We start from the raw sequence: 25,544 nt of genomic DNA, 5'->3' as shown, positions 1-25,544 counted from the left end.
GCCCCGGCGGTCACCGTGGGGGAGAGGGGCGGGGTGGTTTCACCCGTCTCCTCCGGGCCCGGTGGCTGCCGGGTAGGTCGCCGCGCCGCAGCCTTGCGGAGGGCACTCGAGGTCCCGCCTCCCGCGGGCGCGGCGACTATTGGTCGCGGTGGCGCCGGGGCGGCTGTGGATTGGCTGCTGCGGGGGGGTCGCGAGCCGCGGTGGAAGAAGCGGGTGAGAGAGCGCGGCCGCGGCGGACGGCGGGTGAGGCGAGGGCGGCGGGGCGGGTGGCGGCCCTTTCCCCGAGGCGGCCCGTGGGCCTCCCCTTCCTCCTGGGTAGCCCCTCTCGTCGCGCCCGGTCCCGGGTTGGGGGCGGCTCGCGAGGGGGAGCGCGACCCGGGCCCGGAGGCTGCTGCGCTTAGCACACCTCTCCCCGTCTGCCGCGGGCCGCTGCTGCCGCCGGGCTGTGCAGCGCCCCGCTCCTCCGGCTCAGCCGGGGCCCCCTCAGACCGGGAGCCCTGTGTGTGGGGGGGTGGTGGTGTTGAGGAGCTGTTCTCCTGTGGGGTCAGCCCTCAGGAGCTCCCGAGTGGGCACCGAGGGGAGGCAGGGGTGCTGCTCGACTGGAAGTTGGTACAGGCCGCTCAGGGCGGCCCCGCTCATGGCTGCTGTCCCCGGGCACGGCGGCGGGATGGAGCCGCCGCTTCCCGCTGTGAGCGTGGCAGCGCCGAGGGCCGATCCAGGGCAGGGCAGGTGCCGGGCAGGCAACGGCCTTGCGAAGGTGCCGTGCTTTGCAGCGCCTTTCCAGAGGAGCAGAGCAGCGTGGAAACGGCTCGGGGTGTTGGGGTCGAAGCTGTCGTTTCTGCAGGCAAGCTGACAGAAACTGAAACCCTCTTATGTTGCTGTGATGGGAGTGACAGGTCACAGGAAACCATGTAAATAAAATATAATCTGCAGATTATCTGGAGAAGTTTCAGGGAAGTTTTTTAAGGAGGCTTTAAATACAGAGGTAGCCTAGTCTTAAGCGGTCTGGTGCTTATTTTCCTTTTCTGTAAACTTATGATGCTTACTTTGTATACCTTTAGTGATATTGCTGCTGTGCTCAGGTTCTTCTGCAATTGTCATAAATAACTAACTTGCTAGATGCTTGTTTTTATTTTGTTTAATAAGCTGTCAAAATTCCAAATACTGAGTGTGAGTAGAGTTTGAATGCGGACATCAACCGTAGTGCGTTGATCTCTGCATGATAGCATCAGCAAGACTTCATTAATATTTACACGTTGTCCTCAGACAGCTGTAGTCCTCTGTAGCTCTTGTGAAGGCAAGACTTAAAAAGACTAAATGGAAAGGAAATAATTCTGACCTCTGATACCTGCTGCTTTTTACGTAGGTGACAAAGAAAAAAGAAGTGAGCTGAGTTTTCTGCACATGGGCTGTAAAAGTTCTAGTTAACTGCCACTGAATCAAAATAATTTTCTTCACAGAGGTCACTAGCTGAAATCTGATCTCTGTGTGTAGGAACTCGATGTTGTTACAAAGAGAGATTTTTGGGGGAAAAAAATTGACCATTTTAAATGCTTTTTCAGACAAATATACCCTTTTGTTAATAAAATTTGCATGCTCTTGTTTCTCAAAGATGTAGCATAAGGACTGTCATTCACAGCAATGACTAGGGAGGTTTGTATGTCTGGCAGGAAAGTGTAGGTGTATGGTTATGTCTGTATAGTATAATATGGTATGGTTTAGAGATGTTGAAGGATTTCATTTACCTCTACATGGTATCATATTGCACCGTGTAGATATAAACTCTGCTGAGCAAAGGCTTTTGATTAAACTAGTGTTGAAACATGGATTTTTTTGTTCTCTATCCTTAGTTGGCAAGATGTGGTAACATGGGTAAGATGTGATTAATATGGTTTTGCACTTCGAGGTATATATGACTGAGCTCTGTTTTTAAGAAAGCTTTAACAACTTCTATTGCAAGTATGTATTATTTTCAATTCTTGCGTTAGATTTCATGCTGATATTAGCTTGGATAAGCCCTTGACTGTCTCTGTAGTATCCACTGACTTTTATCTGTCTTTGCCTATCTTTCCAAACAGGTATTTCTGAAAGTAGTAAGGCACTTCATTATTTGTGGCTTCTAAGCCAAAAAATAGACCTCTGTATTTGGCTGTGTGATCTCTGCTAAATACTCTACGTTACTTAAAACTGGTCTGTGTCAATTTGGGAGAGGATCTAGTCCTTTATCAGAAGATTCTTCCTGCCTGCTTGGCTTGCTGTTGCTGTGATATTTTTTTGTTGGCTTTATCTTTCTTTATTACTTCTTTAAGATGTTTCCTTCTGGATATAATTTCATGAGATGAGCTTGGGTCATGTGTCAGTCTTAAAGACTGTGAAGGTATGTGTGCCCTAGTTTACAGCTAAAATAAGGAGGAACCTGCTCTTTTTTCGTGTGATTTTTGATGTGGTTGGTATTCCTTTGAAACCATGCTTCTTTGAAAATTTTGTACTTCTTTATGTTATACATACCCTTTCAATTTAAAGACTACACCTTTCATTTTTCAGATTTCATGCATTTGTTTATTCTTTGTTAAGGCTGATCTGCTGCCTCAAGCCCATTAAATCATTCTCTTTTATTTTTGTGTGGATCTTACATGAATGAGAGAAACTTCCTTTAGTAAGAAGAATATGAGTATCGTATTTCTTTTTTAAGAGCAAGAACTCCTAATTTGAAAGGGACTTGGACAAGTACAACATTGGAAAATACACATAGAAGAATTTCAATTTGAAAGCAGTTGCATCTGATTTTTCTTTCTTTACATCTCTCATGGCTAGGACTCACTAGAAAGCCTGGCAGAGGGCTCCATTTCATATTTACTGAGTGGTGTGCCTTAGGTGTACAGCCTCCAGAGCCTTTATATTTATTTCATGAACAGTTTGTAATTTATAAATGGTATTATCTCTCAGCTTTGTAGACTGATATTTGATATGACAGTATTGAATGAAACCTGCAAAAGTGGTTGGGAAAAGTTGGGGCAAAAGAGAGTTCAAGGAGGCTAAAGTGAGAACCCCGACACTCAGAAGTGTAGACCTCCTCATTTCTGAACAAGGGAATTCCTGCATGTTTCCATATCAGAAGGAAAGTTCTTCAGCATTGCTAATTTCTGCGTAAAGGAAGAACCCATGAAATTCCAACCCCCGCAGTGAAATGCAATTCTTTGTGTTATGGCTCTTCTAACCTCTTTTGGGAATCTTGCCTATGAGTACTGCTTGTCGTTGTAATAGTTTTGCTTAAGCACAGCAGAAGGACCGTGTTTTGTAGCAATATTACTACCACTCAGGGCTTTTTATTGTAGTAATTGAGTTGTGGAAGTTTTAGGGGAATTAAACTACTATTATTTTTAGTTTAGGTAGCATAAAGAAGATAGAGGATAAATAAAGCAAGCATCAGTATTTTAAAAGAGGTATTATTCTAGCTTGCTAAAAGCAATAAACGTTTAACTCCTGCTTCTGAAATTGGCATGTATACAGAGCATGGGAGAAAAGTTTGCTAATGTTTTCATTCTTGCTGTCCAGCACTTTCATTTGGAGTGAACCCTTTCTGTTCTTGGCATAGAAAATAATTGTGAAATAACTGAGATTTAATGAGGAAAGGTATAGTGCAATATAGTCTGGAAGAAATTAGTATCAAGTTTGTCTGGGAATAATTCTGGAAAACTAATAGATCTCATAAAAATATCAAGCTGATACACTTAGAAGTGTTTTCCTTTTAGATCTCCTTTTAGATAACAAATTAGTTGGAGGTTGTTAAAACTTGGTGGTTTTCCTTAGTGCCAGGAACTAAGGAAACTAATCCGGGAACTGGTTGGTACTGTGCGTTCTTACAGATTGACTTCTGTCACTTTCTTCTGCAAAAGCAGATAACAGGTCATTGGCAAGAGCAAGGAGTTGATGACCCCAGTCTTAGGTACTTTAAGTATTCAGGCTACAGAAGAAACAATGATATATAATGTGAACTATAAATAACCATTTTACTGAAGTAGTTGTTTTGTTGAATGAATCTTCTTTTGCGTTCAGTCATCAAAGTCTCAGAACCTGGAATTATAAAAGGTCACCTAAATGTTTTAAAGCAGGATAAGTATTTTGGACTATTCCCGATGCTTTGTGTCATCATGCTCCTTCTTTTAGATCTCTTTTGGATCTCATTGAACAAGTTTCTAAAAGTAATCACCAATATTTCAGAAATTGCTTTGGCTAATTTCTGAGCTGTTCAATGTGAATTTCATTAGATACTGTTGTCCCAGATGCTTACAACTTTTCAGAGTTGTCTGTAACCGGTCCTGACATATGTCTCTGTCTCTTCTACTATCTTCAAGTGAAAACACAGAATATACTGACTATATATGTCACTCATTGCTTTCTTTCCTCTCCTGTTACATTGTGGCTGCATCTCTTGTCTCCTGCTTACTCCTAATACATGTGCAGGGTTTTTTTTTATGCCTGTAAGCTGGAACCCATTTTGTACCTTGGCATTTTTTAACTTACTACTTCATATTTATACTATTCTGTCATCCTAATATTATGCTATTTTTTTTTGCATCTGCTTTTGTGCCTTTAATTGGTTATCTTGACAGGTTTTGTGTCATTCCTTTACCTCTTTGCCTCAGTTTCTTGAGTTCATGGGAACTTTCTAGACCTGCTCTGATTTCCTCAGAGGAAGTTCTAACACTCTCTTTTCACTTCTGTCCAAATTGTCTCTGTTATTAAAGACTCAGTCCTCCCAGTTGATCAGAAACAAAATAATACCTTTTCTTCACTTCCTGAAACAAAACATGACTCTGACTACATCTGGGGATTTTTAAACTAATGACCTCGCTATCTGTTGAAAGAGCAGTGTATCAGGATACAGTAATCCCTTTATAGTCCTATCATCTGCCTTTACCAGCCAGCCCTGTCCTTGCAATTGTGATTGCTTGCTTGTACAGTCTCTACCTTTTTTCCTCTTTTTTTTTGAATGTCTTGACACCGCTTCCGTTTTTCTTCTCTTTGATTTCCACACTACATGTTCAACAAGTCTGAACTTTGGAATGAGGCGGAGTGCATCACATGTATCACACTTTTGGAACAGGTTTCCCCTTTTAAAGCAGCATTCCTGTCTCTTTTATGTCACTGCATGTCTGCAGATATGATGCCAAATCTAATATGGGGCTTGTAGAAAGACTTGTATTCTTCCTGTTTTAAAAACACAGCAGGTGCAATGTGATCAAAGATCCATACAGTCCATACTGTAGCTTGTCTAAGGGAAGAGTAACAGATGCCTAAAGGAAGAATAGAGCAAGTAGGTGGTAATGCTTCTCTAATAGACTTTTCCAGCTTTCTGCAAAGAAGTCCATGACTTACTTATTTATTATGTATGACTGTAGCTTATATTCATGGCTGTTTGGTAGGTAGCCTATTATTCTTCACTATTGTTTGTCTTATAACAATTGCAGTTTCCATTCTAATCTCATGGTGGTTGGTTCACTTTTTTTTTCTTAATAACTTTTTTAATCTTACATTTTCATTAGTCCTCCTTTAGCTGATAGTAGCTGATAGATTAGTAGTTTCTTCCTAGTTTATTCAGAAACAAAAGAAAATCATGTTAGGAAATGTCTTTTACTTTCTGTGGGGATGAGAAACTAATAACAACCTTTTTTTTTTTTTTCAAGCCTGTCTAAAAAAAGATAACTGTAGAGTTGCACTGTTCCTGCCAAGTTTCCACAAGAAGCAGGTTATTACTAAGGAACTGTAAACTGTTGAAAGAAACATTTGTAATGGAAACAGTGATGGTTTGACTGTAATGCTTGTGGGCACTGTCAAACAGCATAGCTTTTCCATCTCTTGACTTTCAAACTTCCGAAGTACCTGTACCTTGCTGCTATGTTGCTTTAGTCATCACTCTGTATATATATAGTGGCTTCAGCAACACTGTTGTTCACAGTACAAATATGTTGTTGAAGGTGGTTCAACAGAGTGTTTTTTCTAGCCTGATACACAAGACAAACGTAAACCTAAATCTATGGCTTCCTTTTTGGTTTTGGTGGTATACACTTCTCAGTGGTGTCCAAGTTATGGCTGGTGCAGAACACAGTTAAAGAAAAGCTACACTGCTTTCACTAGAGGAGCAAAAAAACCATCTTGATTTAAGTTAATGGTAGTACATATAAATAGATGCAATTTGAAATCTGTCCAACTTTATAAATCACTTGAGTATTTTCAGGTCCCACATCTATGCTATTTCCTGTCATTTTCTTGCATTAGTCATTTTTCCATGTTTCCTTTCTCTCCTCAGTTGTGGGAAAAAGGAGGAAACAACAAAGCTGTCAGAGAATGTGAATGAAGAGAGGTGATCAGCTTTCTGTAGTTTGTTCCTGCACAGAAATGAGTTTCAGATAGGAGTATGGCCCTTCAATTTTAGTGCTAGTCCCCAGCTGCAGGCATTCCGTAGTGTTTGATGCTCACTTAGGGTTGTTGAACACCATCATCTGTCCAAGCTCAAGTGAGCAATCATTTCCCCAGCTTTTTAATCGCTAACTTTGCAACAGCTTTGATTTCTTAAAAATAACACTACTAAAAATCTTTGTCACCTGCAGTACTAGGAGTTGTTGTCACCTAACATGTCTTGTTTTCAGTAACTGTTTCTAAAGCTTGTTTTTCTAGGAATACATGTAGCAGTTTACTTCTGTATATGTTCTACAACATGCATCTAAAATTCTTATGTTTCTCATTTCAGAAGTACTATGGAACCTCCGCAGCCCTGTAAGTTTGGAAGGCTTAAGTCCAAGTTTGGAAAGGCTTTTTCCATTCCAAATGATTTGCTGGCTTAAGCGCTTAATTAGGATGGCGTTTGAACAAGTTGGATTAAACATGGAATCAGTAAGTGTTTCAAACTTGCTTCATGTTTTCAGAAAATCAGGTATAGAGAGCACCTCATATATTTTAGTTTGTGCTTATCTATTCCAGCAGAACACTTTAAGTATACTCAATACTTGTATGATTCTGTATTGCTGAAAAAGTATGAAGTTTACTAATTGGACACTGAAGTATTGAGTAATGTATGTGTTAAAAATACCATGCAGTTCCTTCTAGCTCTAATAACAAGCTGTTTATATTGTAAATACTGCTTTTCATGCTGGACTTCTATGTGTGTTTCGAAGCAGAAGGAAAATTTTCAACTGATTTTTAACACTGATATTAATTCTTAAATAATCTTATTTCTTTGCTCTTACCTTGGAGATATGAAAAGCCCCATGAAACTGGGATGATGATAATTGTGCTATATTTACCTCTCCTGAAAGTGTTACAGTACATGAGAGCAGCACGGCTGTGTTCTTTACTGGGGAAACAGAGGAATGTGCATGCATAGCTCTCCTCTTGGAGGAAAGTGTATATAGAGTTTCAGAGAGAGAGAGGTCTGCTACACATCAACTGCTTTGTCACTGGAACCTTTAGGAAGCTATTTTGAGTAGAAGTATTGACCTCAATGCAGTAATCCCTATAAGTTGTCGAAATGTTTTAAAGTTTTAACAATGGGGAAATCCTTAACGGCTATGTGCAGTACTTAGAAGGGCAGTTCTTACTCTGGATTATTGTGGTAGAACATTTTATCAATCTTGGGAATTTGTGGAGAGCAAATTGTTTATACATTGTAAATTAAAATTAGCAATAAGAATCTGTATTTTAGGATTTTCGAACTTGGATCTGAGATTTTATGCAGTGTAACTTTGAAAATTCAAAGTATGAGAATATGCTGGACTACCTTGAGTGTTGCTGTGGTCATTGTCAGCAACATCTTTCAGCCTAAATAGGTGGGGGGAAACAAGTTTTTAATCTGTTTTCCCCCATTCTCTACTTGTAATCAAGCTTGTGATAATGCAGTTGCATTTCCAAATGTCAGCTGTTTTGGACAACAGCAGAACACTGATGCAATAAGAGGCTATGACTAAGTAATATTTTGCAGACTTGCTCTGCCTGTGCTTCAAGTCAACAAGAAGTTGTGTGAGCTTGGGTAGAGCAGTGCTGAGACTTCTTAGCTCAGCCGAGCAGTGTGCTGACTTTATTTGCATACCTTGTGGCACAGCTTGCATGCCGTTTTCTGAAAATACTGTCCAGGTGTATCTTGAATTACCAAAACTGAGTCATTTTGGTGCACCAAACCACTGCTGTTGAACAACCCCAAGGGCATTTGGGCACCAAATATTTTTGAGGATCTGGGTGCTAGTCAACATCTTGTCTGTGGTCTGAGCAATCTCTAAACACGTTTTGCCAGTTGTTTAAAATGCACTGCACTTATATTGGTAATACAGCATGTAGTCTAGGCTCATTTGCTGTTGTGGAAGTACTTCTGTAATTAATTAAGCCTTCCCTTGACTAGTATTATTTTTTCCAATGCAACATTGCTTTGAGGCTATCGCCAACAGGTCTGCTTCTAACATCAGAATCTGTTGTGAATAGTGAGGCTGTATTACTGCAGTACTATTTGCCAGTGGCTTTTTCCTGAAGGCTCCTGATCTACCTGCTATTTGCTCAAGACATATAGACAAACAGTAACGTGATAGTCATGAATGTGAGGTCTTTGTTTGAGGCATCTAAAATGCAGGATCAATAAAGTACTCTGCATTGAAAAAATTTGTGTTCAAACTTAGCAGCATATTAAGCAAGAGAATGTATGTTTCACAGAATGGAAAAAATGGGTCTGAGTGCATTAATAGCAAAGTTGCAGCTCTGATGTGAGGATCTAGCATAGCATAGGTGCAGTACACATTTATTTTGTCAAAATTTGTACATTCCAATAAAGCCAGAGGAAGGAAAGATACTTGTTTAGAAACAGGCAAAATGTTTGTGTGGTTTCTGAGATAATATAATCTGGTGATAAATACCATGGAGCATAAATTTTTCTTTTTAATAGAACCTTCAAAATCGAAGAGTAGTGATCTTTGCTTAGTATATCAAAATGTTACTCAGCTGTGTGTTGTGAAGCTCCCACAGCTGCACTACACTAATCACACAGGCAATATTGCCATGCCAGATGAGGGTTGTTTCAGTATTAATAGCCTGGATTCTAAGTTTTCTCTGTTGGGCAACCTTCTAAGAGGATATTGAGTTTGCTTGAAGCTATGAGCCTTTAAAAACTAAGATCTGAGTAGTAAATTCATATCTACAACTATAAGTAAACACTGGTGAAGTTTTTTAAATTACCAGCCAGTGTTCTAATTTTTTACTAACAATGTTTTCTGCGTTAGAGTCTTCTCATTATTCTTTTTCTTCTTTGCATTGTTTTTGTTGCCTTTCCCTGTGCTGAAATCTTTCCTACCTCTCTTTGGGTTTGTTTTTTTTCTTTCTTTCTTTCTTCTGTTCTGGCTCATTTTGTAGTATTCTCCTAAGATTAAAGTCTCATTTTATTTCATAAACTATGGTAAATAGTAGAGCAAACATTCCTGTCATTAAGTACAACAAAAGAAAGCAAATTCAATCCCTGTTGAAACAACGTAGAAGAAATCTGAATTGCAGTAGAAACAGTTCCGATGAAGCCAGGTGTGTTGAGGTGCTGTGTCCGAGTTTATCTAGGTGAATGTTTTGTTTGGGGTGGTTTTTTTGGACAAAGTTTCATTCTCATATATTTATTTTCCCCCTTTTCTTTGCTCTTTTAATTTCACAGCTACATTTTCATGCTTATGCTAGCTGATAGTTATTTTTATGTAGGAACTGGTAGACGCTGTTCCTGTGTTAGAAGAGCTCTTAATTAAAAACAAAAAAGATATTCTGGGAAATGTAGAATTACATAACTTTATGGATTTTTCATGATTGAGTGGCTTTTCTTGAAACCCCTTAAAAAGAGGTGTCTGTCCCAATGCAGATTCTTTATTGTCTTGAAAATGGACAAATTATGCTTTGGAAGCCGCTTTCAACTCTTGAATCCTTCTGTGCTACCTGATTTATTGCTTTGAATTTAAACTTAATGCAAAGGCTGTCTTGAACTTAAACAGCCATAGCTATATTGTAATGACAAAAACAAATTTTGTGCCAAGGCAGGTATAGAATGTAAGGAGTTCACTACTACAATTTCACTGTATTTATATTATATTATATTCTAGCATGAAAGGAATAACTTCAAATACGTTTAGCACAAGCATAGTATGGAAGGATAAGAGAAAACTATTCCAATATGATATGAAAATCAGTTACCTAACAGCTGGCTTCTTTTTCCTTCCCATCTAGGTGCTTTGGTCAAGCAAGCCTTATGGTTCATCTCGAAGTATTGTAAGAAAAATAGGTACTAACCTCTCTCTTATACAATGTCCAAGAGTTCAGTTTCAGGTAGGTGTTCTCAACAGTTTGGAATATGTCTTTCACTATACTGGTAAAGGGATTTGCTCTTGCATCACAAGATTTTAAGCAAATATGCAGTTCATTTAAATAAATGACTAGAGGGTTTGTAAAAGCAGAATATGATAAACCGCGCACATAGGAAAATTAGTTTACTTCAGTTCTTCCCACTTCCAGTTCAGATTTTTTCCAAATATGGATTCTTCAGCTTTTGTACTGCCTAAAGCCTGAATCCATGTTGCTGTAACACACGTAATGAAACTTGAAACAAATTTTTTTTTCCTAGGGAAATTAGAAGTCTAAAATGAGGCAATACAGTATTAAAAAGTTATTCTTGGGAAAAAAAAATTCATAAAAGTGAAAAATGTTTGAAACATTTCTATAAACTACTTATAAGCTAGGCTTAAGAGGCATGTAAAGATGAACAGTGTTAATTAAAAATATTTGGGAAAATAAACAACTTTATCAGAAAGTAAAAATTAGTAACAAGATAACATGAGTACCCTGTTTACTTTTGTCTTAAATACCAGGCTAGCACTGTATACGTGAAAGAGGAACATCAGTTCTGTGCAGCTTTCTGACTTGTTTGCTTTTAACTTCAGCTGCATATAGTGGGAGGGTAAAGAGTGAGGGTAAAAGCTTAAGGAGGAGAAAACCCTTGCTTTTAATAACAAGTCTTTCAGGAACAGATGGGAAAATGGAAGCTGTTACACATATTCTTTTCAACTCTGTATGTGTTAGGGATAGGGGTGGGTACAGAATTGGAGAAATTTAGTGTTTGAAACTCAAGCTGAGAGGAATGTTTCTTGGGCCAAGCAAAGGAGGGGGACATAAAGATGAATGGTGGGAATCATCACTCACAGTAAGACAAGGTAATTTCCACACAGCTAAATTTTTCACTGCTTAAATTAATTTCTTTATCCTATATGAAATGTATGAACAATATTTACACTTGAAATTATAGTAGCAGAATCAGAGAATTCAGATTACCATAGAAGCCTTTTTGGTGTGATAGTAAAATCCATGCTAACGTTTTGCCCTTCTCAAATAATTACATTGAGAAACTAGGGGGGCAACCATCTCCCAGTACTAGTGGCTTGGTGAAACTTAAAAAATAAATCTATACGTTGTGGGGGTGGGGATTTGTGCAGGTGAGGACAACAAAACGACATGGTGGATTTGAACTTTTGGATATATAATTAATGGTAGTGATGCCAGCAATAAGGATCTGTGTGCCTCAGATTTGAAAGGAAGTGAAGTCCCATAATGTGTCTGATTTTCTGTACTGTAAAGGCCATACAAGGGAAGATGACGCTCATTTGCAGATAGTTAGCCAAATACTGCCTTCTCTTAATATGGTACATAAAAGAAGACTTTTCTGTTTTATGTACTTGAAAAGAGCTGTAAGATACATCTGGGGAATCTGTTCCTGAATATTTTAGTGTTCAAATAAAAATACTTACATGTCTTCGTCTGAATTCTGTGTTAGAATAAATAAAATATTTGCCTTTTTTTCCTCTTAAAGAGATATTTGGTCAGCTTTGCTTAGATTTTATGCACACTAAGTATAAACATTCATCTTCTGTTAGATGAAAGGAAAGGACCCTAAAAACAGAAGTACAATTGTCAGAGTTGATTGAATTAGAAATATGAATTTCAGAAATTGAGCCTTGAAACACATTAAAATTTATATGGTTTATGCAGGCTTTAAACTATTTTAATATATAAACTGCTGAACATGTAAAAGTGTGATGCTAACATCTGTTTTTTATGTCTTTATCTCAGCGTTAAGATTCTGTAGTGAAGTTCAATACCGATCTCGATCGTTTTTATGCTGTTGCAACTGACGCTTTCCTATAGCTGTCTCTTCCTCTTTCTTTCTTGCCAGCTTTAGCTATATTATGAAAGGACCATGCACTGAACCTTGCTGTAAGTCACTTTATTTAAAAACAAAAGCAAACCTTACTTGCCTCATCTGAGGGTGCATGTGTATCATCAGTGTTTCTAACTTTATCTAAGAGCAACAAACTTTCCACAGGTCTTTGTTTTCCTTCTGATAAATGGATAAGTGATATTGAAATAATATCTCTGTTATGTTTATTCTTTCTTCTTTTCTAGCATGCTTTTGTTCAGCTAGTCTGAAAAAAAAAGTAGTAGCCTAACATTTTGATTTTTGAGGTCTACTGACTGTTGTAGTATCTGTCTCTGGATCTTGCCATCGTCAACATTTAAATTAATTGCTAAATGCTGCTTATGTATTCAGTAGGCAGTGGCAGAGCTTACCTTATGTACTCTGTGGCGTGAACAAATGAAAATTATTCATATAGTTCTTTTGTACGTCATATTTTTTACGTTTATCTGTAGTCTTTAGGAGAAAATAAAGTTAAACTTAGCAATGTAGCCTAGGTAGATTCAACCAAACCTACAATACTGTCTCTCAAGATAGTATCCTTCAGCTACAGCATCGTTGTTCTAGTCCCGCGCTTCTGTTTGATGGAAACCTGATAACTTAATAGAATTCTCCTAAGGAATTGGTGTGCACATAGCAAACATCGGTTTACTGGGCTAATTTGAAAAATCATAGCAAGTTTTTCTTACCTGAAGAAGTATTTCCAAATGTTAAAATTACTATTACAGTTAGATATTAAAATTAGAATTTTTATTCTATCCTTAAATGTTTAAAAGCATTTATTCTACTTTCCACTTCCTGGAGCAAACAAAAAGTAGGGATCCTGCTTTGACATCTTCCTAAGCTGTGTTTCCGTAGTGTAGTGGTTATCACGTTCACCTAACACGGAAAAGGTCCCTGGTTCGAAACCAGGTGGAAACACTGGCAGGGCTGACTCTTGGGGAGTTGGACTCGATTTTTATGGGTCCCTTCCAACTTGAGATATTCTATGATTTTATGACATCAGCCAAAACAATACAGCGTATATAGAAATTCGTGGAGTAATGGGTATGAATCCCACAGGCGTGCATGTGTGTGCATGCAGCATACATGCACACTAAAATAGGCAAAAAAGCCTGTGAAGGAAGAAGCAGAGGAAGCAACTACATAGTTTCCAGAGAAAGAAAAGCAGGCTACTTTCACTGTTTTATTCAGGTCCTGCCATTCAGTAGAAAATTTGGCCTCTGTTTTCAGCTCTCTGTTCTCCATTTCAGGTGCTGGCAGAGCAGCCGTCCAGGTTTTCTTCAGCTGTGACTGGCTGGAGGAATAGGGTGGTCACAGGGTTGTTAAGCATCCTTCTACAGACAGGTGGAGGTTTTAAGAGATGGGTGTTGGCTTTTAACCTTTAAATTGAAGTAAAATTCCTGCATTAACTTGAAATTTGAAATCCACTGCTGTGGAAGGCCTTGTTGTTTTTAGGGATAGAGAAAAAAAACATCTGTATATGGGGTAACAAGCAGATTCTGTTTACATATAAATATGAATAAAAAAGTAAGAAGAAACTTGCATCACAATATAACAGAAGGCTTGCTACTAAATGTTGGATTAGAAGTTATTTATCTCACAATGCAGGAAACCTGGCAGTGGTAAATGCATTCCTTACCGTTGATTTATAAAATTATTTTTGATGCAAGTATGTGTAGCGCCTTTATTTAAATGTGCCTTCAGTCTTTTCATGGTAATAGTTCCTCATGTGGCCGTTGCCATCAGGAAAATCTGTATCACCTGCAAGAAGTGGCTAATGTATTATGGATTTTTTAAATTACCATTAACATTAATACAGATGCTGTGGTCATGAAAATTTATTTTTATTTTAAAAAAGAAAAAAGCCAAGGAAACCTCAAACAATGAAAATCCTAACATGCAGTATAGTATTCTCTAGACTGTTTTAAAGAGAGGCAGACTGTGATGGTATTAGGCACAACTGTTAATGTGATAAACATATTACCATCTGTGCTGATGCTACCTGGAAAAAACCCTGTTGTTTCCAAATGATCTGATGGTGCCAATACACACTCCTGGGAGCTGTGATAAAGGCTCACATACAAGTTGTGAGAGTGTGAGGTGAAGATGACTAATCTCGATTTCCAAAGCTGTTTGTAACAACTCCTGGGGAAAAAACAACCCCAAACCCACAACTTCTATCTTCCTGGGACTTGTGTATCACAGGCTACAACTAAAATATCTGCATGTTCTTCAGAAACGGTTTCACCTCATCCAGACTGCAGTCCTACTGTGATAGGTCTGCTACAAATTCAGGCTAATGCTAACATTTCATAGTTGCTGCTACATAATAGTTTCCTCTTACAGAAGTGAGTTGCCTTGAAAATTGTCCTAAGTGCTAACAGGCTGAATCAAAGTTGTTTTCATAGACTGTTACGTACTACCACCGTCTTTGTCAGTATTACTGGTTTTTTGGCCACTACGAGCAGCAGGCAGCACTTAACCAGCTGCAGTGGCTCATATGCAAATTTGGCCTGTGGACTGTATGCAACACAAGCAAAAGAGGTGGCATAGTTGCATTGGAGATAAGTAACTCAAGGTGACAGACTGAGCAGAAGAAATTACTGAAAGATGTTTCGATAGCTTTTATCTGCTAAGATACTGAGACCAGGCTGCTCCAGTGACTGAGTACACTGGAGTGTACTCAGTGACTCTCCTGAGTGCTGAAGAGTACTCCTGAGTACTTCCCTGTGTCTAACCTGGGGAAGCAGCCAGTATTTCAAAGTAGATTTGAAACCATTTTGTGTAGTTGTGGCTATGGAACATATATTAATGGTCCAAACATTTTTTCAAATCTCTATTCAGGTTACTTAACTGTAAATCTAAGAGAGGTTCCAGTCTCTGGAGCCTTGCTCACCTTTGGCTTCAAACAGCTATAAAGCTAATGGCAGAACCATGCTGGAAAATGGTCAATTTGTTTCATATGCTGCAAATGAAATTGTTAGCAAATAGCGTATTCTGTTATGATTGCATCCTACCCCTCACTCAAAGTCTTTGTGATTACTGATCTAGTAGAAATAGCTTCTCTCCCCCCACCCCCCATGTAATGTACACACCTTTATTCTTGTACAGAAGTTCTGGAAGTTGTAGGGGAAGGGAAAGACGCTTCAACAGAATTTCACTTTCAAAATAATACTAAATCAGAGCAAAAGACTTAAGAAGTACTAGTAGCCTGAACGTCTGTATTAACTACTGGTCATGAATATAATTTAAAAACATGTTATTTGAGTTAATATAGCAAACTGCTTGAGAATGTTGATGTTTGTTAGTCTTTAAGGAAACAATTTGCATTGCATTTTTAGTGTTCAGTAGTGTCATGTGTAGTTAGCTGTGAACCTTAAAAATAAAAATAGTTTCTGTATAGTGTTCAGCAGACTAGATTGAACAGCTTGAATTCAGTGAAATGGTTCTGGACCAAGCCCAGGACAGAAATAAGTGTGCTAAGTCTACAGATGTGTTTTGTGCATGTATGTGTTAATAGTTACGTGTAGCCTCACTAAAAGTATCGGGTAAAATAACTGTGATGTGGTCTGGGAATAGTGACTCTAAAACCTTCTATCTTGTCTTTAAAATTTAGCTTACTTCTCATGCCACAGAAGGAAACCATCCTAATCAACTTAGAGAAGATGCAGTGGCCTCCTTTGCAGATGTGGGATGGGTTGCTCAAGAAGAAGGGGAAGTCTCTACAAGGCTCAGGTATGCTCCTCAAATCTTCTCTTTGAACTTCTGAACTGAGAGGAAGAAGCCTAGCTTCTCTCTAATGAGAATCTACTGTGCATTGCAATTAATGGAGAGGACTTGAATGCTGGGAGAAGAGAGAGGGAAGAGGGATAGAAAAGGCAGGGTCTGGAAAAGCAGTAGTAGAGGTTAGACTAACAGGATTATAAATGAAAGACTCATTTGAGAATGTATAGGAGATTGGCTTTATACAAGGAAGATTGTGTTTTTTATTTACGTATTTATTGCAAAGAATTGCATGTGACAGCTTCAAGCAACCTTGCCCCCACAAAAACGGCACAATTGCTAACACTGATTCTTCTCCAGTTCTCCTGAGATTTTCATTAATATGGGGCAGTGTACTGTACAGCTTCCTAATTAGCAGCAATGGTCATTCTGACAATCCAATAATTGGCATGTTGTTTTTCTCCTTTCTGGTTAAGGCTCTACAGTCTGCTAAAGACAATTAAAAAATTATGGTTTATATTTTGTCTTTAATCTTCATAACAAAACTGGCAGGGAAGTGTGTGAGCACCTGTGTCCAGAATGACGGGATAGGTACTGTTGTGTTGGACCAAGAGTACTACATAGCACTGTAACTGCATGAAACAGGTTGGCTGAAGTGATGAAGTTCTCTATTCCAGCCTACCCAAATTGCTGCTCAGACTAGCCAGAAACAAAGGTACAGTTCTGTAGTGCAGAGGAAGTTTTTATTCTAAACAAACTAACCTTCCAGAGAAAGGCACAGATTGTTGGCTTCAGAGATTACTGGAGGATACCATTCTTAATTTGAAAGCATGAAATAGGTTAGTAATGACCTAGATGCCCTCCAACATGACTTGCCACAGTGAAGCTTTGCATAACAAACATTCTGGCACTGCCACATTAATTTCACAAACTCAGAGGGGAGTCGCAGAAATCAATGCTTGTTTGGGAAACGCTATTTGTAAAGTATATTTGATGCGAAGGAAATTAACTGGACAGTACTACTTTTGCTTGCACAGAAACATTTTGTTTAAGGATTGAACTGTAAAGCTATTATGTTTAATGGCGGCAACAGGGAGAATATCTCTTTGTTGCTTCAAAGAAACTGTTACGAAAGACATAGGACTTGCATATTTGCTGAGACGTCTGCATGTGAAGGGGGAAGGGGGACAGATGGATATGGGATGGGACTAAAATAATCCTGCAGATATATAGTGACCTTAAGGCAAACAGCTTGTAATGGAGCATGGTAAGTGAATTACTTAGCAAATACGAGTATTTCAGTGTGCAGTTTATTACATCTGTGCACAGTATTATGCAGTGGAGCTAGCATGCATTCAGTGTTTTCCAGGCATTTGAAATTCTCTGTTTCGACAAGATCACATAGGTGTTACTGTTAAATATATATTCACTGTATAATTCAGTAAAGAGTCTTGCAGACGTAATTTTTTCTGTGAATGCGGTTTTATAGAGGAAGCAACTAAATGACAAATCATTTTTCCCCTACCCCTAGTCAGAGCAATAGTGACAATTCAGGCATAATATTTTTCCACAGCATTAGATTCCAATCAAGACATTTGCTTAAAACACCATTACTGCTCTGAGCTGAAAATACCCTTTGTTGTTTAGCTATTCTGCTCCATTAAAGAGTTTGTAGAAGGCAGGTTTTAGAGTGAAGTGACCACTGGCTCCTTCCACCTTACTTATTTAGGGAAAGCAGGGAGATGGCTGCTAGAGGAAGCATCCTGCTCTCTTCTCAGCTTTAGTTGCTCTCTATTCCTATCTAGCACTTAAATTTTAACATCCTTGATAATATTCAGTTCTGCGTGATCAGATTTCTGCAAGTTGTGCTGATGTTTTCTGTCAGGGTCCTGGAAGACTCAAATGTGTATCTAATCCCAGATTGAGGTGGTCAGAGCACAGGGCTTGTTCTAGACTTAAATCTTGCCTCTTGCTTTAAGTCTAGCACAACTGCAGATCTAACATGATGCGCATGCAGAGTAGCTTAACCCATGCATCCAGAGTGATGGGGCTCTTAAGCTGTATTAGTCTGGAGCCATTCTACACATTTTGAGAAGTTCTATCACTAGCTACTGTTCTTACTCTCATGTTTGAACAACAGTGGAATCCTGACCTGCCTGAGAAGTTTTGTGATTGAAGTTAAGGAGGATCGAGGACTTAAGTTTGTGGTCATATTTTGCAGTTATAATGTTTATGATAATCTATTGTCATTAATCCTTATCAATTCTACTTGAGATAAACTGTTTAAAAATGCTAGTGTCTTCAGTGAATATAACCTTTTGTAAGCGCTTACTTGACTGCAGAAGCTCAGTAATGCCTCAGTGTTTAACATAGCTTGAGCTTTGGTGGGTAATAAAGGAAGGCAACAGAGTTGCATTTTCTTGCTCTTGTGAAAAGAGGAGGGAAGCTTACGGACTTTTTAAAACGGTATGATGTTTTCTTCTCCATAGTTTTTTTTATTGTGTTAGAAAGCTAGATATAAGACCCTTTCCCATTTACTGATAAGCAGCCTCTGCACCACTAAGCTGTTTCATGTACTCCATGCTCCCACCACTGCTAAAATGGAGGACTGTCCCTTCAGAAGCCCCAAAAGTGCTGTGGAACTAAGAAACTCTTCCTCCTTCTTCAAAGGAATCAACTACAAGTGACTATTTGCAGCCCATGGGGGAAAAATGGTAGCATTTGGGCAAAAAAATTTTAGATCTTAATTCCAACAGAAAATACAATAGCTATGAGGCAAAGAAATAGAATGGGGGTGAGGGGGAATGTATTCCTTTTTTCTCCTGAAATCAAGGATTCCACAAAAAGCTGGCTAGGGGAAGAGAAGAAATGCAGCTCGTGATGCAAGCAGAAAGGAGGTGAAGCTCTTGTTTATTTTAAGCTATATGATGTCTTGGTGGAAGTGATTTGTGTAAAGCCAATTTTAAAGTCAGGCCTTCAACTTGTATTCCTAGTTTGTATGTAATGGTGCTTTAGTTTTTATCTATAACAAAGCCTTTAAAAAAGGAATCTTGCAATATTTTTGTGACAGGTCAGAAGTTTGGTCAAAAACAGCCCAGCCTCTTTCAGGTGAACGACATCATTCTGGAAAGTCCCCATGCAGACAGATGTCCTTACAAAACCTGTTGGAAGAAGAACCAGTGTCCAGGAGGACAGTGACTGCAAATGAAGAAGCTCTGCAGAAGATTAGTGCTCTAGAAAATGAACTAGCCACTTTAAGAGCACAAATAGCCAAAATTGTAATCTTGCAAGAACAACAGAACCTGACAGCAGGTATTAAGTTTGCTGTACTTTTAGCATAAATTAGTTAATGAATTTGTCCCTTTTATAATTAATAATGTGCTAATCTGTTTTTGTGAGATACCGCAACACTGAACACTTCTTCATATTGTTTTGGTTAGTTTGGTAGACAGACATAGCATACTAACCAAGGGATACAGAATAGGTCTTGAAGACAAGAGACCTGCCAGATTTTCCTGTATTTTCTAGTATTCCAAAAGTCTTCATGTTTGTGTGAAAGTCTGCCAGAATTCTGAATCTGTGGATGAGTAAAGAAGTATTAAACAGCTTTCAGAGCAAAGTTCATGATAAACATGATGGATTAAACCAAACTAAAAGAACATAACTTAATTACTAACACTTAAGTCTTCCCATCCAGTAATGAAATAGGCTCTCTAATATCATGAAGTAATCATACAAGATGCTAATTATGCTTTTGGAATATGTAATAACACATCTCAAGTTTATGAAATAAATAACAGAAAAGGAGATTAATTGTTTACTGGAATCCTCTCTGGAATCAGACACATTGTCCAGATAGAACCAAAAGTGGTGCACTGTTTCTGGTAGTAAACAGAATAATTCTTCTTTTCCTGAGTTTTCCTCCTCTTTCCCTCCCCTCTGACTGCCTTCCAGTTCTAAGTCTACCATCTCCAAAGATTAGTGGGAGATGGCCCTCGTCGACTGGAGATGACAGCCATTTGGTTTTCACTCTTTCCTAAGGTCACTTAGCAAGTACAGTTTTGCCTATGTTTATGTATAAAATCATATTCTGATTCTTCAGATGCTCTTGTGTAGTTTTTGTCTGTGAACTGATAGCAGTTACTTTATTTTTCCTTAACTGTTCATATTCAAAACTATGAAATAGTTTTAAGGATTACATGGTTTAACTCTTGAATTATAATTATTGTGGGGGTTTTGTGAAATAACTAACAACCTATTTTTTATTGTTTTCCCTTTACCTCTTTTTATTAGGAAAACTAAATTTTGATTTGATTTGATCATCTTTACCTCCCTCTTCTGGTAGAATATGGTAATGACACTGTGTGCATGCATACACGTACACAGAGTGGACTCCTCTGTATTATCTATATACATATCTTTACATCCTTTGTACTCCAGGCTTCAAAACTCTGGTTTGATCTGATTTTGCTGATTTCTTTAAAGGTGCATTTCAGCAGAGGTTTCTTCATTTATTTGTCAAGTTATTACTGCTGTTATATTTATAACATCAATTTTTACCTAAAGAGTACAGGAAACATAAAACCAAGATTATCCTTGAGAATGCTCTCTCTTCAGGCAAATGATTAGCTGGCCTAAAAACCCTTAACTTCAGAGAGCTGGACTAAGCTTGAATTTAAGCACTACTTGAGCTCTATAATTTATATATTAAAATCTTGTATGGTAATTCCTTTAATTGTGATAAGTAGGAAGAAACACTGCTCACGTGGCAGATTGTATGTGACTTCCAGCTCAGTACCTGCTTCTCAGAAGAAAGTGAGATACTGATAACTTTAAAAGCAGAACATAACTAAAAGACATTGTTATGTCCATCCCATTGCAGTAAAGACATGAATGCACCTAGAATTTGAAACTGGAAATTCAAAGAATGGTTCTCACTCTTCGAGAAGGATTTTTATGTGGCTTTGCAGTTGAGTCTACTTAGGTGGTTTAGGAATGAAGAAGTTATGTGATAATCTAAAGAAGGCAGAGGGGAGGCAATTGAAGTTATTAGAGTCATATTCCTACCTGAGCATTTGTGAGATATAAAGGGGATTTACAAGTAAACTGACATGTAATGCATGTTTTATTTGTAGTTGGGTCAAGTCCAGTTGCTTCAGCTGCTGTCCCTGTTGCACCTCCGCCACCGCCGCCACCTCCTCCACCACCACTCCCTCCCCCAGGTCTACAACAGAGTATGTCTGCAATTGAGCTCATTAAAGAAAGGAAAAACAAAAAAATGAACTCTGGACAGAATCTGACAGAAAATGGGCCAAAGAAATCTGAAATACCAAACATGCTAGAAATCCTCAAAGACATGAACAGCGTGAAACTACGCTCAGTGAAAAGGTAATAAATATAAATAAATACCAATGTATTAACATTTGCATTAATGATTTGTTTTTATGACTCAGAACTATTTCAAGGTCAGACAGATGCTGATGTAACGTCTGACAAACAGAATGCAAAAGCATTCACAACGTCTAAAGCTTTGTTTTGGACTATGTTAATGCTTCTCATTTTCTTTTCTAGATCATCAGAAGGTACAAAATCTAAAGTGGCTGACCCTACAGATCCTGCAGCATTAATAGCAGAGGCGCTCAAAAAGAAATTTGCATATCGATACCGAAATGATAGCCAAAGTGACACAGAAAAAGTGATTCCAAAGACTGAAACAAAGACAAAGACTGAGGTAGTGCTGGTGAGTATTGTGATTCTGAACACATGCTTGGACTAAATTGTAGTTGTCGTGAAAGCCAACGTATGTCTTTATGCCAGCATATGCAAATACCTATGAGTTAGCATCCCTGTCCGCAAAACCCTATGAAGTACTGCTGATATGCCAGGATTTGTGGCAATCGTGTGTTTTTAGTATCAAGTCTTAAGATTGTGTACTCTTTTGGCCCTAGGTTTAAAAAGCCCTGTTATAGTTTTCTTATTTTTTTAAACAAAAAATCTTTTCTGTTACCATGAGCATGTGATATTCTGAAAACTCCATTCCTAAGGGCTCATACCAGAATCAAATCTGAGCTGAGTTTGCCTGCTGTTACCAGCCTTAACCATTCAGATAGTGCACGTGAAATTCTGAAGCAAGACCCTGAAACATGTCAGCCATTCCTAGGAATGCAGAAAGCAAATGGTTCAAAATGCCTGCTGGATCTTGGTATAGGGAGTTTCTTCTAATAATTGGAAATGCTGAGTAAATAAAAGCAGTTTCTTTATAGCATGAGAATGTTAAAATGAAATTATATTTAAAATCCACATCACAGTACAAGTTAATGGCTTCTAGTTTATTTCAGATTGATTTGAAATTGAAGTAAGGGGGTTTTAAGTGGTGAGTGTTCAAGATGCAAGTTTCTAGCAATATACACTTACTTCAAGAACAGGCTAGTATAGATCGGTTTTGTTAGTAAGCAACCCTTGAAGCTTTGTGCTATAGAACCAGAGAGGAAGAGTAAAGAGTTATTTTTCCCTTTGTGCGTTTGGAAAAATGCACATAAAACTCCAAAAGCTGGCTGCACTCTGAATTAGGTTCTGAGGAAAATAAGATTCCCAAGCGACAAATCTCAGGACTTCCAAGTACTTCAGCTTATTAATGTTGACTTACTTGCCTTCTGGTTTAGGCCTTTGAGGCATATTCCTGTAATGTTCAGGCTGTTCTTCATAACTAAAAGGCTAGATATTCCCCAAGAATCAATCCCTTCTTCCCCAGCATCTCTGGGGCTTTAACGAAATGAACATGAGTTGGCAATGTTTATTCACACAGGGGTTTTTCATGACTTTCCAATTTTGAAACTTACAGTCCATCTTTCGAGATTAAGGATCATCAAGTCCTCAAGAGCTAAGAAAATTGAAGGTTTTAAGTTGTTAAATGATGGAATGTTGATCCATAATGAGCTAATAAACATCTGTCATCAGTTATTATCAATATATAACTTCTTTGCTAGCTCAGTCCTTGTATGATACAGTTCTTAAAAGGACTTGCACAAAAATGCAACATGGAGTAAGAACAGAAATACTGTTAAACTGCTGCTATAGCAATTGGTTGTCAACTTCTAAAGATAACTGCATCTATCTTCTTATTTTGCTGTGGTAGAGTGAACTATCTCTAGTCAGAGCTGCTCCAGCAGATGGTTAGCTGCCTCATCTGAGTGATTTCAGCTGATTGCTGACACAAGTTTCCCTTTACTTTGTGGCTATGAAGTGGGTGAAATCCACATGCAAAGCAGCAGGTTGATAGAGGAAATGATCTCTGACCAAGTTCTAGTTTTACTTACAACGTGGATGGATAATAGTTCATGTAGGTTTCTGTTGAAAGCAATCTGAATGTGTTTCTGGTTTCCTTCTCAGTTTGGACCGCACATGCTGAAGTCTACAGGAAAAATGAAGACTTTAATTGAAAAATCTTAATGTATTAAGATCACTACGCAAAAGACTGTTAAGCTGTTTTGTCTGAAATCTTTTATGTTGCAAATAGCACTAGTACTGAGTGGTCTCTTACAACACAGGAAAAACCTAACGTGAAATGTAGAATTGAGGCACTAAACATGTTTGTATGTGATTTATCAAGGGAAATAAATTTGACCATTATACTCAGGTATTAATTTTGTATTCAAACCTGGCTTTCTACTCAGACTTACATGGTGGTTTTAGTTGATTAACACTAAGTTATATACACAACATTCTTTTGTGCATAACTGACCACCTTAAAAATTTGTGTACATGTTAATAATGATAGTGATACACCCTTAAGTTAATATCAGTTACTTGAGCTCTAACTGTAACTTGCACTACAATGTTTAGTTTGATACTGAATTTTTCATGTCAAAGTCTTTCTTTTAAACTTAATTTTAGCAAATTTTTAGCCCAAAGTAAACCTGAATGCATTCTGCTTCCTACTGAAACTGAAAACTTAAATCTGCTGCAGAGGTCACCAGGTATGAGACATTTTAAGTAGTAGCACATTTTTCTGCAGGGTTTTTTGTTTGTTTGTTTCAAATGAGCTTGCAAGGGTAAGAGCAAAACCTACTTCTGTCATCCTGTGGCCAATGTAAAGAGTGCATGACAAGTGAGTAAATCATGCTGTGGGAGCCTCTGTGAATAGGTAGTCCAATGAATTTGAAATAACTTGTAGGTAGCAGCAGAGTAAAATAATTAATGTCAGAGTATGTGTTAACTAGCGTAGAAGTGGTATAGATAAGAAAAACAGGTACAGAGTACTGTGGGGTGCAAGTTGCCAAAAGCATATTGCTCATCTCAGCTGTGCAAAGAGATGCTCACGGACACCTTTTTATCCCCAGCTGTCTTGGGTCTCTGGAGAGGTTTCTAGCAGTTGGGGACTGCACAAGCCCTCATGGTCCTATTTGCAAGGAAGAGATGGTACAAGCTGTTGCACATAACCTGTTTTCCAGGAGAAGCCCTTTTGGGGATTTCCCATAGCAGCTATTTGCTGCCAGACCCATACAGAGCTGGTTCATTAACCAACCACCTGAGCCCACATCTCCAGCCACAGATGAAGAAAGGGCTTAAGTTAACAATAAAATTCATGTTGAAAAAAGCTCTTTAGGAACCAGAGAGCTACAACTTAGCTGCACACTTAAATGAAGCCAAGGTTTGCTCTGACTGTAGATGAGCATAGAAAAAGCTGAGTCTGGGTATTTCAGTGTTCTAAGCTGATCTGGCTGCTGGGACAAGTACAAGTGCCTCTTAGAGCTTCTGTTTTCTAGGAAAAGAAAAAAGCAGCACTTCTTAAATAAAGACAGGTGAATGGCTCTGACTAGGTTACTGAAGATGACTGAAGCTTTGCTGCTTATAACTGGAATGTAGATTGTAGGACTGAGGAGGATGTTTTCTGGTATGAAACTTGAAATGGTGTTAATATGTACACAATATAACTTCCTTCCAGAACTCTCTGCCATCAGCCTTACTGATAGGCCATTAAATCTTCAATACCTTTAAAACACCTTTTTGAAAGTTAATTTTGGTTTCAAGTTTTGTATTTAATGCTCTATTGCCACTATATAAAATTAAAAGCAGCTAAAATAAACATTGTGTATGTGATTTGTGGTACTCTACAAACAATAGCAGTCAGATAACAGCCACAATATAGTTTACTTTTCTATTATAGTGACGATAAGTCGATGTAGTGACAACTTGCATCTCCTTCAGGTCTGGACTACTTCCTTTTGCTGTGCAGCAGGAATAACAGTAGAATTAGTCACAGAACAGCACAGCACTGTTACTTCAGTTACACTCAGATTAAAAAAAAAAATATCAGGAACCAGTGAGAACTTTATGCCTCACCACAAACTTAGCAGGAAGGCACTCATTTAACCGTCTCTCCATCCCCTTGTACACTGGGTTGCCCTGACAGTCCCTTGGTGTGGCACAACCATCCCCCTCCCAAAGGGCCACCACTTCAGAACACCTGGCCCAGAAAACCACTGCTGAAAGTGTTTCAACTTACTTCATTTGAACTCTGACATTTGCAATAATTATTGAACTGGACTGAGTTACATTAACCGTA

The 25,544-nt window shown here is 38.4% G+C and overlaps 1 protein-coding gene and 1 non-coding gene across 4 annotated transcripts; both read left to right on the top strand.

Moving 5' to 3' along the window:
* Positions 1-46: 46 nt before the first annotated feature.
* MTFR1 (mitochondrial fission regulator 1) lies at positions 47-25,077 on the top strand. 3 transcript variants are annotated; one of them, XM_072852415.1, is made up of 8 exons: positions 47-243; positions 6,752-6,894; positions 10,237-10,335; positions 15,873-15,991; positions 19,050-19,291; positions 21,115-21,367; positions 21,551-21,719; positions 23,369-25,077. In XM_072852415.1, the coding sequence occupies exons 2-8, from the start codon at positions 6,829-6,831 to the stop codon at positions 23,426-23,428; spliced, it is 1,008 nt and encodes a 335-aa protein (XP_072708516.1). In that variant the 5' UTR covers positions 47-243; positions 6,752-6,828; the 3' UTR covers positions 23,429-25,077. The 3 variants fall into 3 exon arrangements, with proteins under 3 accessions (XP_072708516.1, XP_072708515.1, XP_072708514.1); XM_072852414.1 differs by having other exon boundaries at positions 82-213; XM_072852413.1 differs by having other exon boundaries at positions 112-248.
* TRNAV-AAC (transfer RNA valine (anticodon AAC)) lies at positions 13,102-13,174 on the top strand. The gene has a single exon. It is a non-coding gene; the product is annotated as a tRNA-Val (tRNA).
* Positions 25,078-25,544: the final 467 nt, after the last annotated feature.

The sequence above is a fragment of the Ciconia boyciana genome, chromosome 2 (genome assembly GCF_034638445.1).
Source record: "Ciconia boyciana chromosome 2, ASM3463844v1, whole genome shotgun sequence".
Taxonomy (NCBI): Eukaryota; Metazoa; Chordata; class Aves; order Ciconiiformes; family Ciconiidae; genus Ciconia; species Ciconia boyciana.
Note: the sequence above shows the minus strand (reverse complement) of the source record. Positions and strands in the feature narration are given on the sequence as shown.